The sequence below is a fragment of the Dermacentor albipictus genome, chromosome 7, assembly GCF_038994185.2.
Source record: "Dermacentor albipictus isolate Rhodes 1998 colony chromosome 7, USDA_Dalb.pri_finalv2, whole genome shotgun sequence".
Lineage (NCBI taxonomy): Eukaryota > Metazoa > Arthropoda > Arachnida > Ixodida > Ixodidae > Dermacentor > Dermacentor albipictus.
In genome coordinates, this window is record NC_091827.1 from 139,533,301 (window position 1) to 139,549,444 (window position 16,144).

The window sequence follows — 16,144 nt, forward strand, 5'->3', positions numbered from 1 at the left end:
TGAGCTTGCGCTCCTTCAAGTTCTCGATCGCTCGTCTCTTGGGTGCCGGTTCCTTCTCAGCGGATGTTGATGGTACAGCGCTGCTGATGCTGGGTGTTGGTTCACGTGATACCGCTTGGGGCGTTTCGTTATTGGTGGAACGGGTCGTCAGAAACTTCTTGATTTGCATGATTTCGTTTGCCATCTTGATAATAGTGGCCTCTTGCCCACTGACTTTCGTCCCGAGCTCGTTGTTTTTGCGCCTGAATGCCTCGTTGGCTTCCTTCAACGTCCTCATCGGATCGTCTGCCCTCGTCTCGCTGTTGTTGTCGCCATCGACGGTCTTGCTGGTGCTAATGGTCTTGGTCGTTGCGGTGGTCGTTGCGGTATTGGAGGTGGTGGTGGTGGTGGCACCCCCCTGTACTTTCTTGGCACCGTGCCTTGATGCATCAGCCGAGCTCACGCGGTCACGTGACTGCGATCGTTTACGGCTAAGGGTACGCTGTCTACTGTCGCTGGCCCTGCGCTTCGAGACGGAACGTGACGCTCGGCGACCAGCTGGGCCGGCAGGTGTTGCGGTTGCTGACATCAGCGATGGAAATTCCTCAGCTCTGAGAGATGCTCGTCGTTGCTGCTGCGCTTGTTGTTCGGACATCTTGTCCTCCCATTGTCTCCTTGTAACTGCGTATGGGACCTTGAACCTATTCTTGCAAACCTTGTCACCGGTCAGATGTGGCCCTCCGCACAATCTGCAAGTGAGGGTACAACTATGGTCTTCCTTGGTGTCAATGGCCCCGCAAGCAAAGCAAGCCCTCGCCTGAGGGTTTGGACCAACGTCGCGGTGGTGGCCCACCTTTCCGCACTGCTTTCATACATCGAATTGTTTTCAATATAGGCTGCACTTGGTGAGAACGGGACCATAGCACACGTAATTCGGGACCTTCACGCCCTTGAAAGCTACAATTACTGTGGTCGAGCTACGAATCCTCTTCGCGCCAAGTGTCAAGGGATTTCTCGAGTTAACAATGTTTCGGTCGATTGCGTCCGTGGAGTCCTTTATTGGGATACCTCTAATAATGCCTTTAACGGTGCCAAATCGCGCGGTTTGATATGCGCAAACCACGTGTTCCTTGCCACCAATGTAGATCGATTTTATCTCGGCGTAACGTGAAGCACGTATACAGAAAATAATACAGAAAATAATAAGCACAATAAACAGAAAATACTGGAACAGGCTGGGTAAGCGTTTTTCTAAATGTTTCGATTGATGTCATCTAAGCCGGCGGCAGATGAATTTTTTTATTTTGTCTTTTATGCACGAAATTCCACTACTGGTGAAAGTTATGGCGGTCATGGCTGTAGTAATATTAAGTGGTAATGTAAAACATGGTTCTTCGAATTCGTCGGTAAAAAGAGATGAAAATCCATGTTAAAGGTGTCTGCGCAGTCGGTATCAGCCATGATTAGACCAGCATTGTTAGTGACGGTGATAGCGCGCGCTTTCTTCGGGTTTATCATCTTCCAGAATTTCTTGGCGTTATCGACTATCATTTTTGGTAGTACTACTTCGTAAAATTAGCGCTTAGCACTTCCAATCTCGGCCAAATATGCATTCTCAATTTATAATATCTTTCCCATGCATGGGGATTTGCGTGGCGTTTACCTGTACGAAATGTGCGTTTTTTTCTTGTTTTCGAGCCTTTTCAGCGTCTTTGTGAACCAGGGTTTCTGATTACTCTTTCGTAAACTGCATGATGGAATGTATTTACTTGTTAGTTCGATAATTTTATGTTTGAAAAGTGTCCAGTTCTCATTTACACTTCTGGAAATATAGGACGTTTCAAAGACCGACAGAAAGTTCGTTATTTCAGTGTTGATTGCTTCGTGGTTTCCCTTATCATAGAGCGTAATAGTTTTCTGGGAAGTTTGTTTTATTTCAGGTGAGAAGTTAAAATTGGCATGGATTACTCTATGGTCGCTGATTTCTCGGAGGCCTGTAATGAAATTAAGACTGCCTGGACGAGTGGTCAGTATGAGATACAGAGTGTTAGCTGCTTCCCCTGCGACGCGTGTTGGTTCGGATACAACTTGGCTCAAGTTAAAATTAAGGCAAACCTCAATGAAGTCATTCGGTACTTCTTGGGTAACTATGGGCTGAGGTTGGTTACTCCAGTCGATATTGGGGTAATCGAAGTCCCCAAATAGTAGGATGTGTGCATGAGGGTGCTTTGATACTAGTTTATTTAGAGCACCGTGGAGTATGCGGGGAAAGTCGGGACTTTTGCGAGGTGGCCTATAACACACACCAATTAATAGCGTCAGTGGTGAAGTGCGGCACATATTCCACAACATTTCTAAGTCTCACACGACATTAGTGGCAGAACAAGAGAATTGTTCGCTGACTACAATTAGGACTCCTCCCCTGCGAGAATGCATGCAATCAGCGCGAAAAAGATTAAAGTTTGGCAGGTGAAACAGAATCTCTGAGTCAGTGACATCGTTTTCTATTTATACTTTGTGGCGCTAAATACATTTCCTGAAAAGGGACAGAAGAAAGGAAGACAGTCAAGCGCATGTCTTGCTTTCTTCTGTCCCTTTTCAAGAAATGTATTTTGCGTCACAAAGTATACCTAGGAAATCTGAGAACCAACTTGCCCAAGAAGAAGTTCTTTTGTAGTGATATGGTTGTTCAGCCACGTTTCGGTAATATAAGTAGATTGCTGCCTGATGAAGTTACAAGGTTCGATACTGCGTCGCGTTTCGGCAGGAAGCTTCGAATGTTAGTAAAGGTTACTGAACGTGAAACGCTGGCACATGGCATAGGTGGGGGAGAGTGTGATGACCGGCAAGAATGAGTTGATTGTTAAGATATTTCTTTTACAGATTCTGAAAGTTCATCAAAAACGTAATATTTGGGGCCAATATACAAAGTTTTAAATCTCAGGGAAAAAGACACGGACATCGCCGTTGCAAAAGCGACAAGATGTTTCCGGCAGTTTCGAACGCGGCGCAAAAAGCCTTCACCTACGCTGTAGTCGGTACCTTTGAATTTTGAACCTTTAGAAAGAATTGATTCTTTAGTTTTAAAGGATGTAAACTTAGCGATAATTGGACGTTTCCTGTCTTCAGAGTGTCGTCCGAGGCGATGAGCGCGTTCAATGTCGTTAGGGCTCAACGGGGTTCCAGGTGGTCAGAGCAGTGGCGAATGATTAAGTCTTCTGTAAGCGAATACGTTTCAGTGGGCTTAGTATCGGGTAAATCATAGAAAAGTAGGTTGTTGCGCCGAGAGCGATTTTCTGCGACGAGCTTCTAGCAGATGAACTAAACGAGCCGTTGCAGCTGAAGTGGCTTGAATCCCCTCCAGATCACTGCGGAGTGTAGATAGACTTTCGCAGTGAGTTTCTAAGGCGCTGAGACGCGTAGTTAGATTAGTCATTTTCTGGCCCATTGACAGCAGTTGGCCTTGAAGCTCTTGCACTTTCTTAACCAATTCAGTCTGGCCAGCAGACATCTTTTTTAGTTCGCCAAGGATTACGTCTAGCTTGTCCGGGCCAAGGTTCCGCTCAATGTCACCGCACATCAGTAATAGGGGCTGAACAACATGAAATCACTCGATACAGGTAGCAGGGGAACACTGGTGGCTCGGGGGCTCACGTCATCAATTGCGATTAGGATGCGGAGAGTTGAAATTGTAGAAAAAATTTGGGCACTGGTACTTCATTCTCAGTCTAGGAAATTGAACTCAAGAATGTAGGTCGTTAAGGTGCCTCAGATTAGCCTTTTCTTTGGTGATACCGAACACACTCGTGTTGACAAAAAATTTCAAGAACTGATGCTCCTTATAGTTCCCTAAAGCTCGTACAGATCACTTGCCGTAGGAATGGCTAGTGTCGTAACGCGCCAGTTCAAACATCGCTGATGCTTCCCGCTGCTAGGGGCCACAAGTTTACCTTTCGCCCTCTCTGCTCTGGCTTATGCATTGACTACATGCCAGAGCAGTCCATTTGAATGGGCCTGTAGAGCCAATGCTACAAGAAAACAACCCGTTTCCCAGCAGCCTCGTCCTGAGTATGCAAGGATGGTAGCGAAGCTTCTGTACAGGTCCTTGCATACGGAACATGCGATATAAGTTCCCGCCAGTGGTGCATTGCTTTTGCTCGAGCTTTAACATTTGTGCCCAGCGGAAGTTCTGACCTATTGCTGAGCGCAGTTCATACGCTTGGAAACACTGTAAAAACATCGTGCGCTGTGGGTATAATCCGGCATTCATTCATCATAAAACATGCAACCAATATTAGAGGAAAACGACTCATCACAGTTCACACAGCTGAACACTTCCCTCCCCCATTGTTTTCAAAAAGAACATAAGTTGCTGTATACAACAGCCGAGAATCGCCTCGTGTTGCTGCATTGTGTAGGAATTTACTGTTTGCACCAACCTATATCACAGCTTAGCGTAATGAACGATGCCTTACATCTAAGAAGGGTGACAATTGGGCTGCTTTTGCGTTCTAATTTCGATGTCAACATGTTTTGCGAGCGTTCTCCCCATTATAGTTTTAATTTATCGGTATCTGGCGTGACGAGGTACGAAATAATATTTGAGCTGACGGGGGAGCTATGGAATGCATATACTGGTCATTACTGCTGCACGCACAGTTCATGCACGCGTGTATGCGACGCAGGAAACCGCCGGCGGAATTTTGCCTAGTGAAATCAAGACCAGCGTGCTTACCACATCGAGAAGTTTGATAAAATATTTGGCCACGAGGATGTCACCATACAGCCATGCGTAATCCTAGAAAAAAGGAACACAAGAGCAACAATGTCTCACAAAATTGTCTGAGAAGCATAAGGCTCACTGAACTAAATTCCTGCCCAACAACTAGAATGCGAAAAAAAAAACGCATTAACGAGAGAGGGGCAGCTGGTGGCATTGGTTTCAGTAATTGAAACATTTTCGTGTTCCTTTGGTTTCTTTGTTGTTCCTGTTGTCTATTGTTTTTTGCTCTTTTGAGTTCTGTATTTAACTTAAGAGGAAAATATGCGCTATATGCAATTACGCATCACATGGCGCGACTTGAGCGTATTTAGCACAATATCCGTTTAACCATTTCATATAAATATCCAATTATTATATATTTCTTTAATTATTAATAGTTTATTATTATTGCATTTACTTTACCGATTCCGGATTATTGAAAATTTGGTGACGGGGCTCGCACAAAATAAAAGCAAACAAGTGGTAAAAGGCAAAGAAAATATTTTTAACACTGGAAGGGGGCAAGTTATACGAATTTTTCACTGTAAACAACGGAAACCATCTTTCACAGAAACAGTGCGAGAATGAGCACGAATTTAGTATTATACACAACAGAACGTTCCAGAGAAACAAGAGTGTTACTCTGAAAAAAAAGAAAAAGCCACATCTGTAAATAATGTACATATAGTCATGCGACACGAAGGGTTTCGCGCCAGACCGGAAAAGAAGATTATGGGATATGTTTTTACTGAGGTTTCGATCAGAGGAGAGACCTTCGACGGAGTAATATATATATATATATATATAAATATATATATATATATATATATATATATATATATATATATATATATATATATATATATATATATATATATATATATATATATATATATATATATATATATATATGAGAACAAAAACAGAAAAAGAAATCTAACATAACGAACTAGTGGCAGTAAAAAGAAAGTTAAAGGAACTGCCTTTATACCATATTGAACAGGCGAACCAGAATTGTTGAATGTATGCGTTGATGAAACGGAGACTGAAAACATGTGCTATTATTATTATGGATGTTCCAGACACACTTTTTCGGTCGTCGACGTCACCGTTGTAACAAACACGTGACGCCCCCTTGGGCATATTCTTCGTTGGCCCACCATGCATGGTGGCCTGCCAGGCTCGGTAGGCCACATTCATCGCTGCACCCAATAAACGCCGACGAGCACCACTGCTCGGCGGTCAGTCGCCGTTAGTCAACACTACGCTGTGGAGCATCTGTCCAACAGAGGTGCCTCGAGCCCTCCCTTGTTCACGAACCCGGGCGGATCGTGACACTGGAGACGAGTAGACGCGGATGGTCCCACGTCGCCGGGAGCGGCGAAACGTCCCCCCCACCCCCTCGTTGCTGCTGCCATGCCGCTGTACGGAAGGCCCGGGCCATTTGAGGGAGATGGGTCAGACTGGCCAATTTAGGAGGAACAAGTCCACATGTTCTTCCGGGCAAACGACACACCTGAGGCCAAACAGCGGGACATTTTCCTGGCCTGCTGCGGGATCCGCGTCTTCAGTCTCCTGCTCGACCTCGTCAAGCCAGCCACGCCGCATGTTAGGAAGCTGGGTGAGCTGCTCGCCATATTGCGCTCGCATTTCAAGCCAGCACTGTCCACACTAACGTAGCATTTCCGCTTCAATAACCGGAGCCACCGGGAATGGGAGGCCCTCGGGCTGTTCGTTGCTGCGCTACGAGGCTCAGCGAGTGCCTGCGCTTTTGGGGAACCAACTGGACAAGCTTCCCGAGGACCGTTTCGTCTGCGGCATCAACAACCCCGCCATGCAGCCGTGACTCCTGGAGCTTCCCGACCGCTCGCGGGACGACGCCGTTAAGGCAGCGCTGGCAATGGAAGCTGCCGTCAAGGACGCCGGCAAGATTGCCCGCGCGAGTGGCTCGCCGACGACGGAAACGGCGGTCAACAAGCTCGCGACAAAGGGCAGTGCCTGCTTTTGCTGTGGCGGTGCCCCCCCTCAAAGGGCCAGTTCTCTCAAGCACAATGCTTCATGTGCGGGAAAACTGGGCACCTGACACGGGTATGCCGAATCCGGAGGATGAACAGAAAACACCAGCAGCAGCCTGGTTCAAGCCCAGTTACCAGACAAGCCCGCGACCATGTTAGCCATCGCAAGGGTAGGCGACGGGGGCGTTTGGCAGCAGGCTCGAGTTAATCCGCGGCCATGCTCCACGTCGTGGTCTAGGACCCGCCGATTTTCGACATGTAGCCCACAGACCTTGTACCGTCGTCTGTGCCGCCGTACATGCTAACCGTCGAAATCTACGGGCACCCTACTTTCATGGAGCTGGACACAGAGGCCAGCGTGTCAGCCATGGCCGGGAAACAGTTCAAGCGTGCCTTCCCCAGCGTGTCCATCAAGGCTTCGGGCTTGATGCTGCGCAGCTACTGCGGCCATCTCTCCCAGGCCCAGAGTAAGGCACAGGTCAGCATTCGCTTTGGCGACAGGGAGGCAACCCTTCCCCTTAACTTAACCAAGGGTTCGTAGCCGACGCTGCTGGGCCATAACTGGATTCATGGACTGGGCGTTCATCTGCTAGAATACCAGGAAGCCAGCCTGCATGTGGTGAAAGATGTCCCCAGTCTCCTAATCGAGTTCAAGTCCCTGTTCCAGCCGGAGGTGGGCACATTCGCCGGCACGGCGGCTGGCATCTATGTACCTGAGGGAGCCCGGCCACGTTTTTTGAAGTTCAAGCCTCGCCCACTGCCATTTGCCCTAAAGGATGGGGCCACCCAGGAGCTGCAACGGTTACAATGAGGGGGCATCCTGGTACCCGTCAAGACGTCTGAATGCGCCACTCCCATCGTACCAGTCCTCAAGCAAGACAGCAGTGTCCAGATCTGCGGGGATTTCAAGGTTACCACGAATCCCGTCGCTACCGTCGAGAAGTACCCGTTGCCCCGGATTGAAGATCGCTGGTCAGCGCTGTCCGGTGGACAAAAGCTCACCAAGCTCGACCTCAGAACAGCTGGTGCTACAGGAAGCCTCCCGGATGTATGTCACAATATCGACAACATTGGGGCTCTTCGAGTACACGCGCTTACCGTTTGACGTGGCCTCAGCCATATTTCATAGGGAGATGGACAACCTCTTCAGGGGAATGAGGCACGTGACGGTGTACTAGGACGACATCCTCGTTTTGGCAGCGATGACGGCGACCACCTGCAGAACCTGCACAACGTCCTGACACGACTGCAGGACGCTGGTCTCAAGCTCAAGCTGGCCCCCAGTGTTGAGTACATAGGACATGTCATTTCCCAGACTGGCCTAGCCCCAGCTCTCCTCAAGGTTGATGCTGTGCTCAGTGTGCCTAAGCCCTGGTACAAGAAGCTTCAGAGCTACCTCGGCCTCCTAAACTTCTACAGGAGTTTCCTGCCGAACCTGTCGAAGCATCTACAGTCACTGCATCTTCTTCGAGATGGTCAGTAGTGGGTCTGGAAGAAGGAGCAGGACTGGCCTTCCAGCGCAGGAAGGAGCTAATCACCAAGGTTCCAGTGCTAGTACACATCGATCCTGCCAAGCCTGTTGCCCTGATCATAGATACGTCGTCGTACGGCGTAGGAGCCGTCCTGGTGCACCGGGACAAGGACGGCCTGGAGCACGCTCTGGCGTTTGCTTCTCGTAGGTTTCATGCTGCAGAGCAACGCTGCAGGCAGCTGAACAAGGGAGGCCTGGCCTTCATGTTACGTGTCGAACATGAGCGACAGGACTGTTCGAAGCGGTCACGGACAACAAGCCACTGTTGGGGCTGCTCGGGCCTGACAAGGCGGTTCCCATGCAGGCATCACCTCGAGTGGTACGCTGGGACTTGAGGCTGGCAGTTTACAGTTACCAGTTGGTTTACCGTCCGGGAAAGGACTTGGGACCTGCTGATTCCCTGAGCTGTCTGCCCCTGCCTGCAGTGCCTGATGCCGTTCCAGAACCTGCTGAAGTGTTCATGATGGAGCACGCGTACCAAGAGGTACTCTCCAGATCTGCGGTATCGCAAGCGACCAGTTGGGACCCAGTCTGGTCTCACGTGGTCAAGGCGGTGTCCCGCGGGGAGGAATTTCTTCAGCAAGCCTATAGCCACAAGGCCGCTGAGCTGAGCTTGCAGCAGGGCGACCTCCTGTAGGGTTCCAGGGTGGTGATCCCACAAAGTCTTCCATCCAGGGTCCTGCGGCTGCTGCACGCGCGTTATCCTGGTGTGGAAAAGACCAAGATGGTGGCCCGGTCCCGTGTTTGGTGGCCTGGACTGGACCAGGACATCGCTCACATGGTTCAGAGCTGCAAAATCTGCCAGCAGCATCAGCGGGCCACACGCCATGTGAAAATCACCCCTCTGGCCGTTCCCAGAGACCTGGTCCCGCCTGCATGTGGATTTTGGGGGGGCCCTTCAAGGGCCATTACTTCCTCGTATTGGTGCACGCCCTTTCGAAGTGGGCGGAGGTTTCACCTGTCACCACTCCATCAGCAGGCGCGACCTTTGTAACGCTATGATAGGTCTTCCCCGTCCAGGGTTTGCCGGATGTCATGGTGCCAGACAATGGTCCTGCTTTCGCCAGCATAGAGTACCTGACCTGGCCAGCGAAGGACGGAATCCGCCGGAAGATGATTCCATCGTAGCAACCTGCTTCTAATGGTGTAGCCGGGCGGGTTGTGCAAAGCATCAAGGGTACGCTCAAGAAGAGCCAGACTGGGAATTTCCGGACGCAGATTACCCGGATAGTGTTTAAGTACAGGACCACGCCCCATGATGTCACTGGCCGTGCCGCCTGTGAGCTCCTGCTGGTACATGGTCGAGAAACCTTTGGGCGTCTTGCTTCCAGACCTCCGATCCACAGTGCTCCTGAAGCAAGTGAAGCAGAAGCTGGCTGCTGAGCGGGGGTGTCGTCCCGGCCCTTTGCCGGAGTTGCAAGCTCCAGTTTTCGCCAGGAGCTTTCGTCCTGGCCCACCCTGGTCTGCCGTACAGGCGGTTCTTCCCGCCAGCGGCTCATCGCTTCCCTCGCGCATGCCAGACAGGGTCACGTGGCACAGACACGCGACCATGTCAGGCCTCGCCTCGGTTCTTTGCCAGCACCCTCGAATGCCAATTCGGAGTACCAGTCCGCAGGAGGAGTAGCGGCAAGACCAGTCGCTTCCAGCGGAGCACAGCCCACCTCGTAGGCGGCAAGCATTGCCAGTGGTGTGGCGCCCGTGGGGCTGCACCACTCGGGTGTCGAGCCCATCACCACTCATAAGGCCGACCACTGCGGACACTCCGGATGAAGCGAGGCTGTCTCAGGCAGCACCCGGCGTTGCCACGCCCGGCCCGTCAACATCGGTGCCCAGGCGGAGTACTCAACGGCGGAGGCCACCGCACCGTTACTCACCTGGGTAGCAAGCACCATCGACCCGGCTAGGACGGAGGCGGAGCCTTAGACTCTGAACATGGACGTTTGTTTCTTTTAGTTAAAAACACATTGATAGTAAGAGGGTACAGCAAGCATGCAACCCCCCTCGGGCATATTCTTCGTTGGCGCCCCAGGCTCGGTGGCCTGCCAGGCTCGGTAGGCAACAGTGGTAACCGCAGCCAATAAACACCGACGAGCACAGCTGCTCGGCATGGTGAGTCATCTTTCGTCACCACCACGCTGCGGAGCGTCTGTCTAAGGTAGGGTGCCTCGAGCGCATAGAGTTTACTACAAAATTACTAGAGGGAACTCTGGCGCTAGTGTCTACGGGAGCTGCAATGCGAGCGGTTTTCCCAGCATGGGAATTATGGGAAGTACATGGATTTGCATAAACTTCATCTTTTTGGTTTCAAACAGCGTTGTGACTTTGTAAACTTGTCATTTTCAACAGTGTATTGCGTAATAAATAGCTAAATAAACATCATTAAAATTGCGCAATGGCAGGATTCGAGCACAGGGACCGTAGCACAGAAGCCTGATATTGAAACCATTAAGCCACGCACGCATGTATCGACGAGCGAATGAAACGCCCTTAAAGTTTCATGTTTTATTGCTTCATTCATTAGTGGTACATATATGCAGTAAAAGCTATACAGAAAGAGGTCCCACAGTTATAAACTGCAGCGGGACCTCTTGTTCTTAGTTACATAATAATATAGAAATAAACAGGCGTCAGTTGCGGTTATAAACAAAGAATGGATTACGCAATTTCTACAGTGTTAAAGAAATAAAACCTATGGCAACACATCACAACATAAAAGAAATTACATCAATAAGAAACATAAACATATTCAAAGAATAGATGCAGTTTACAGGGTATTAATATAAGCTCGCAGTGAACGCTGGTATGCCGATAATGTAGGTGACGATTTCACGTGAGTAGGTAAATTATTCCACATTTTCACACAAGCGAAACCAACAGTTAGTTTGCCATAGTTGCTGCGCGATTTTGGAAGTAAAAGGTTATTTTATAAAGAGAACCTGGTAGTGTTAGGATTAACATGACTATTCCTGCCAATGACATAATGTAATTGTGGGTTTTGAAGAAGGTGGTGAATAACGATGCTGTGGTTGTATCAGATAATTTTATTTATTGTGAGCATACGTAACTCAGTGAAGATGGGGGTAACATGAGCATTATAAGCAGCTGAAGCGATGATACGGGCAGCGTTATTTTGGATGTGGTGCAAGGGAGCTATATGACAGCGATATTTATGACCCCAAGAACTGATAGAGTAATTTAAATGGCTATAAATGAAGGCATAATACAATGTCAGGAGAGTGTGCTTTTGAAAGTACTGTCTGGCCTTTAAAAGCACCCTGATACCATAGGCAGCTTTCTTTTTTATGAAGCTGACATGCAAATTAAGCTTTAGAAAGGAGTCTAATTGAACACCTAAAAATGAGCACTCATTACACGGAAATATTTGGTGAGAAGCTATGTACAGTGGTAGAATGTTATGTCAAGGTTTACTGTGTGAACTAAAAACCACAAACTTTGTTTTATAAGGGTTAATTAGCAATTTATTTTTGTTGCACCAACTACTGACAATATTTTGTTCATCATTCAAAAGCGCAGTTAGCGTAAAGATGTCGTTATGTGAGGCGTAAATAGTGGTGTCGTCCGCGTACAAAAGACATTCTGTAGAAGTTAGGCACTTTGGGAAATCATTAGTGAAGATTAGAAATAAGAGGGGACCGAGTATCGACCGCTGTGGAACGCCAGTGTTAATTATTTTTGTGTCAGACAGCACTCCTGAAATGCAAACCTGTTGCTGTCTGTGATATAAATAGCTTCGCAGTAGTTCCGAAGATGGACCTGTTATGCCATATGCGCTGAGTTTAGTAAAGAGAATGTTCTGATTAATGGAATCGAATGCTTTCGAGTAATCGGTAAATACAGATCCTACGAATCTGCCCCCATCAATTTCCGCTTTGATTTTGTCAGTGAGGGTGATTAAAGCTAGGTTAGTAGAATATCCAGCACGAAAACCAAACTGTCTTGGTGTTATAATTGGAACTTGCCCAAGTAAGAAGCATGGGAGAGGCCTTTGCCCTGCAGTGGGCGCAGCCAGGCTGATGCTGCTGCTGCTGCTGCTGCTGCTGATGATGATGATGTCCAAGTAATTAGATAGGCGCTGTACTGATAGTTTTTCTATTACTTTACTGAAACACGGCAAGATGGATATGGGCCTGTAATTTGCCAGTAAGGTGACGTCTCCTTTTTTGTGCACAGGAATTATTTTTGACCTTTTCAAGTCACTAGGAAAAACGGCAGTTTTAAAGATTAAATTGACAACGTGACAGCAAGCTTCACATATGCTGTCAACAATTTCTTTGATATGATACGAGCATATGGAATCTAAACCAGGACTGCAATTTTTAAGATTCATAATTGTTGCTCGAACTTCACTGGGCGTTGTTGGGAAGAGGTAAAATGATTGTTGTGTCAAGCGTCGCATGTGAGTGTCATTACCCCTATGGATATCAGACACAGTACCAAAAACTTTGCTTAATGCGCATGCAATATCTTCAGGGTTTGTAAGTGTGCAGTCTTTTTCTTGAATTTTCGTTATTCTATTCCTAGTAGTATTCTTATTTAGAAACGCAATAAGTATCTGCCATTGTTTCCGAGTATCATTCCCGGTTTCATTTATTACATTTTCATAGTAAGTTTTCTTTGCTTGTTTAAGTAGATATGTCAGTAAGGTGCAAAACTTCTTGTACCGAAGCTTAAGAGATTGGTTAAATGGTCTATTTTTGCATTTACTATACAGATTTTCTTTCTTGCGCATGCTCTTCAACAATCCTGGTGTAAGCCAAGGGTTTGATGGGGAGGCAAAATGTTTACGGCACTTAACTATTGCTGTTGCTGAGGATATACAAGTTTTAATTGTGCCAGATAATTCAGTATAAGAGGCTTCAGCGTCATTTTATGATGTTACGCGCGACCAATCTGAACTGTTAACTAGCTCTATGAAATGTTCTTTGTCAAACCTGGGTTTAGTGTACCGACTTTCCATGGCGTGATTAAGACGTGGAAAACAGAGGACAATCGGAAAGTGGTCGGTTATGTTGCTTCGTACGATAAAAGCCTTAGGGGGATAAAGCAGGTTTGTTAGTGCATGATCGATGAGAGTAGTCGAGTTAGAGACGCACCTAGTGGGCAGTTGTAACAACGGCTCGATACCGTATCCATTACAGATGCTAATGTATTCTCTGCTGTAAGCGCAGTTCTCATCCAGAAGATTGATGTTTATGTCTCCCATGATAACCATGTTCTTGTTTTCATTCGAAACAGTGTGCAAAATTTCATCTAGAGCGCAGCGAAACGTGTTTATACTAGAGCTGTGTGATCGGTAGATGCTGCCAAATACAGTGCTTTTTTCACCGGTATTGAAACATGAATGAATTATCGCGGGCATGTCAGTGCCTGAATGAATTGCCTGAATTCAGTGCCTGAATGAATTTCCTTATGAATTTATCGCGGGCATGCCAGTGCCTTGAGACGCTTGGTGCGTTTCGATTTGGCCACCTGGACAAGCTCAATCGTTGCAATTAATAGCAATTGTATGCGTTCTTGGCGTCTTCTGCACTTGGAAGAATATAGACTGTGCTGAAATATACGACAAAAAGATTTATATAGCGTAATATACAAAGCCACAAAAACATCTGAATCCACAAGCACGAAGATTAGACAAATCCATGTACTTCCCATCATTCCCATGGTAGGACAACGACTGCAGCGCCAGAGTTCTCTCTAGTAATTTTTGTAGGAAACTCTATGCTCGAGCGTTCCCTCGTTTACGAACGCGGACGGATCGTGACAGCCGTGATGTTTGGTATAAAGTGCAAAGGCGATAACACCGTCACCGGATGTGCGAGCGAAAACGTGCGAGGGTGAGCCGAGGGAAGGGGTGTCGTACTTGGGCAGCAGCTGTTTTCGGCGTGGCACCGCGCGGTCGTGTTGCCTTTATCATGAAAGCGATCTTCTTTGGGGGCAGAGTCTAGGTAGGCTGATAACTCGCAGCTTTGCATGTGTTGTGTTCTCGCCGTTCAGCTTGCGTTGAAGCGATAGACAGCACTTATGTCACTTCGCTCGCTGCTGCTGTCGCGCTTCCTCATGCTATCGTTTTCACAGCGAGTGTTAGTCGTCATCGAGTATGATGTGTGCAAGTTTGCCTGTGCGCGCTGGCAGCATACTTGTTAATTTAATTAGTAGCGGAGTGTTTATGTGGTATTTTTGAAGGTGGAAATCAGACTCCCACCGTCCCGATGTAAAAAGCCGTTTATTCAACAAGTACCACCCTATATATGGATGGATGGATGGATGGATGGATGTTACGAGCATCCCCTTTGGAACGGGGCGGTGGGTTGCGCCACCAAGCTCTTGCTACTATACTGCCTAATATTTTATTTACGTTAAACAATGAAAAAAGACTAAAAAAACACTATGAACTACCACGCCCAAATTTTCTGATCCCCTATTGTGAACTGTGCTTTTGTACGTCGCCGTCTCTTGTCGTTTCCCTACTTTTCTTCCACCAATCCTCCAGTCACCTCTTACTAATGTCTATTGCGGACATGTTTGCTTTACCACGGCTCCCTCTGAACCTAAGGGCTTCAAGGAGGCCAGTGGTGCCTAAATCAACCGCTGGGTAGACGTCTTTACATTCTAATAAAACATGCTCCGTAGTTTCCCTAGCTTTACCACAGCAAGCACATGCTTCTTCTTCCTTCTTATATCTCGCTTTATAGGTGCGTGTTCTAAGGCATCCTGATCTCGCTTCGAAAAGTAATGAGCTTCCCTTTGAGTTATCATAAATGGTTTCTTTCCTGATTTCGTTTTTTCTTCTTAAGTAGTTACTCATGGCAGGTTTCTTTTCCATTGCCGCCACCCATGAGATTAATTCAGCTTCTCTGACTTTCCGCTTGACCTTTGTTGTTGTGTTGTCCACCCTACAGGCCGCATACTTGCTGGTAAGCTTCCTAGTTCTTTTCCTCCACAGTGAATCAATGTTTTTCCTTTACAGATACCTGAACACTCTCCCAGCCCGTTTACTTTCTTCCATATTCCTCAGCCGTTCTTCATACTCAATTTTACTGCGAGCTTCCCTCACTTCAAAACTAGTCCAGCCCATACCACCCTGCACAGCTTCATTTGTAGTCTTCCCGTGAGCGCCCAATGCGAGGCGACCCACTGACCTTTGGTTCCCGTCGAGTCCTGATTGTACCCCTGATTTATAGCAAACAACTGCATTTCCAAAAGTAAGTCCTGGAACCATTACACCTTTCCACATACCTCGGAGGACCTCGTACCTATTGTATCCCCATAGCGCTCTGTGCTTCATTATGGCTGCATTTCTCTTCTCCTTGACTGTTATGGTTTTTTCCTGTGTTTCCATATATCTATTGCCTTCGTTTATCCATATACCAAGGTATTTATATTCTGTTACCCGAGGTATTTCTTGGCCCTGTATCCCCTCTGTCTGCTCACTGTTTTCATTGACTACCATAACACCTGATTTTCTAACCCTAAACTTCAAACCGAGATCGTTGCCTTCCTGTCCACAGATAATAGCCAGACGTGGCAAATCGCTTTGCTTGTTAGCTAACAACACAATATCGTCTTCATAAAATAAACCTGGGAGTTGCTGCTCTATTACTGTACCCGCCTGTTTGTATGAGAGATTAAACCCGATATTACTTCCTTCTAGCGCCCTCTCCATCCTCACCATGTACATCATAACCAACAGCGGGGATAAAGGGCACCCCTGCCTCAGTCCTTTGTTGATATGAACTTTCTCCTCGCTCCTCATCCCTTCCCATTCGACGCAAACGGTATTTTCTAGGTAAATCTCTCTCAAAAGCTGTATACAATCGTTACCTAAGCCTTCCCCTT

At 47.4% G+C, this 16,144-nt stretch overlaps 1 protein-coding gene across 1 annotated transcript in view; it reads right to left on the reverse strand.

Moving 5' to 3' along the window:
• LOC139047299 (uncharacterized) overlaps positions 1-16,144 on the reverse strand; it is a 1,527,628-nt gene that overhangs the window by 137,514 nt on the left and 1,373,970 nt on the right. Inside the window, exon 25 of the mRNA XM_070521114.1 lies at positions 4,715-4,777. Coding sequence (XP_070377215.1) covers positions 4,715-4,777 — 63 coding nt within the window. The remainder of the gene's footprint in view (positions 1-4,714; positions 4,778-16,144) is intronic.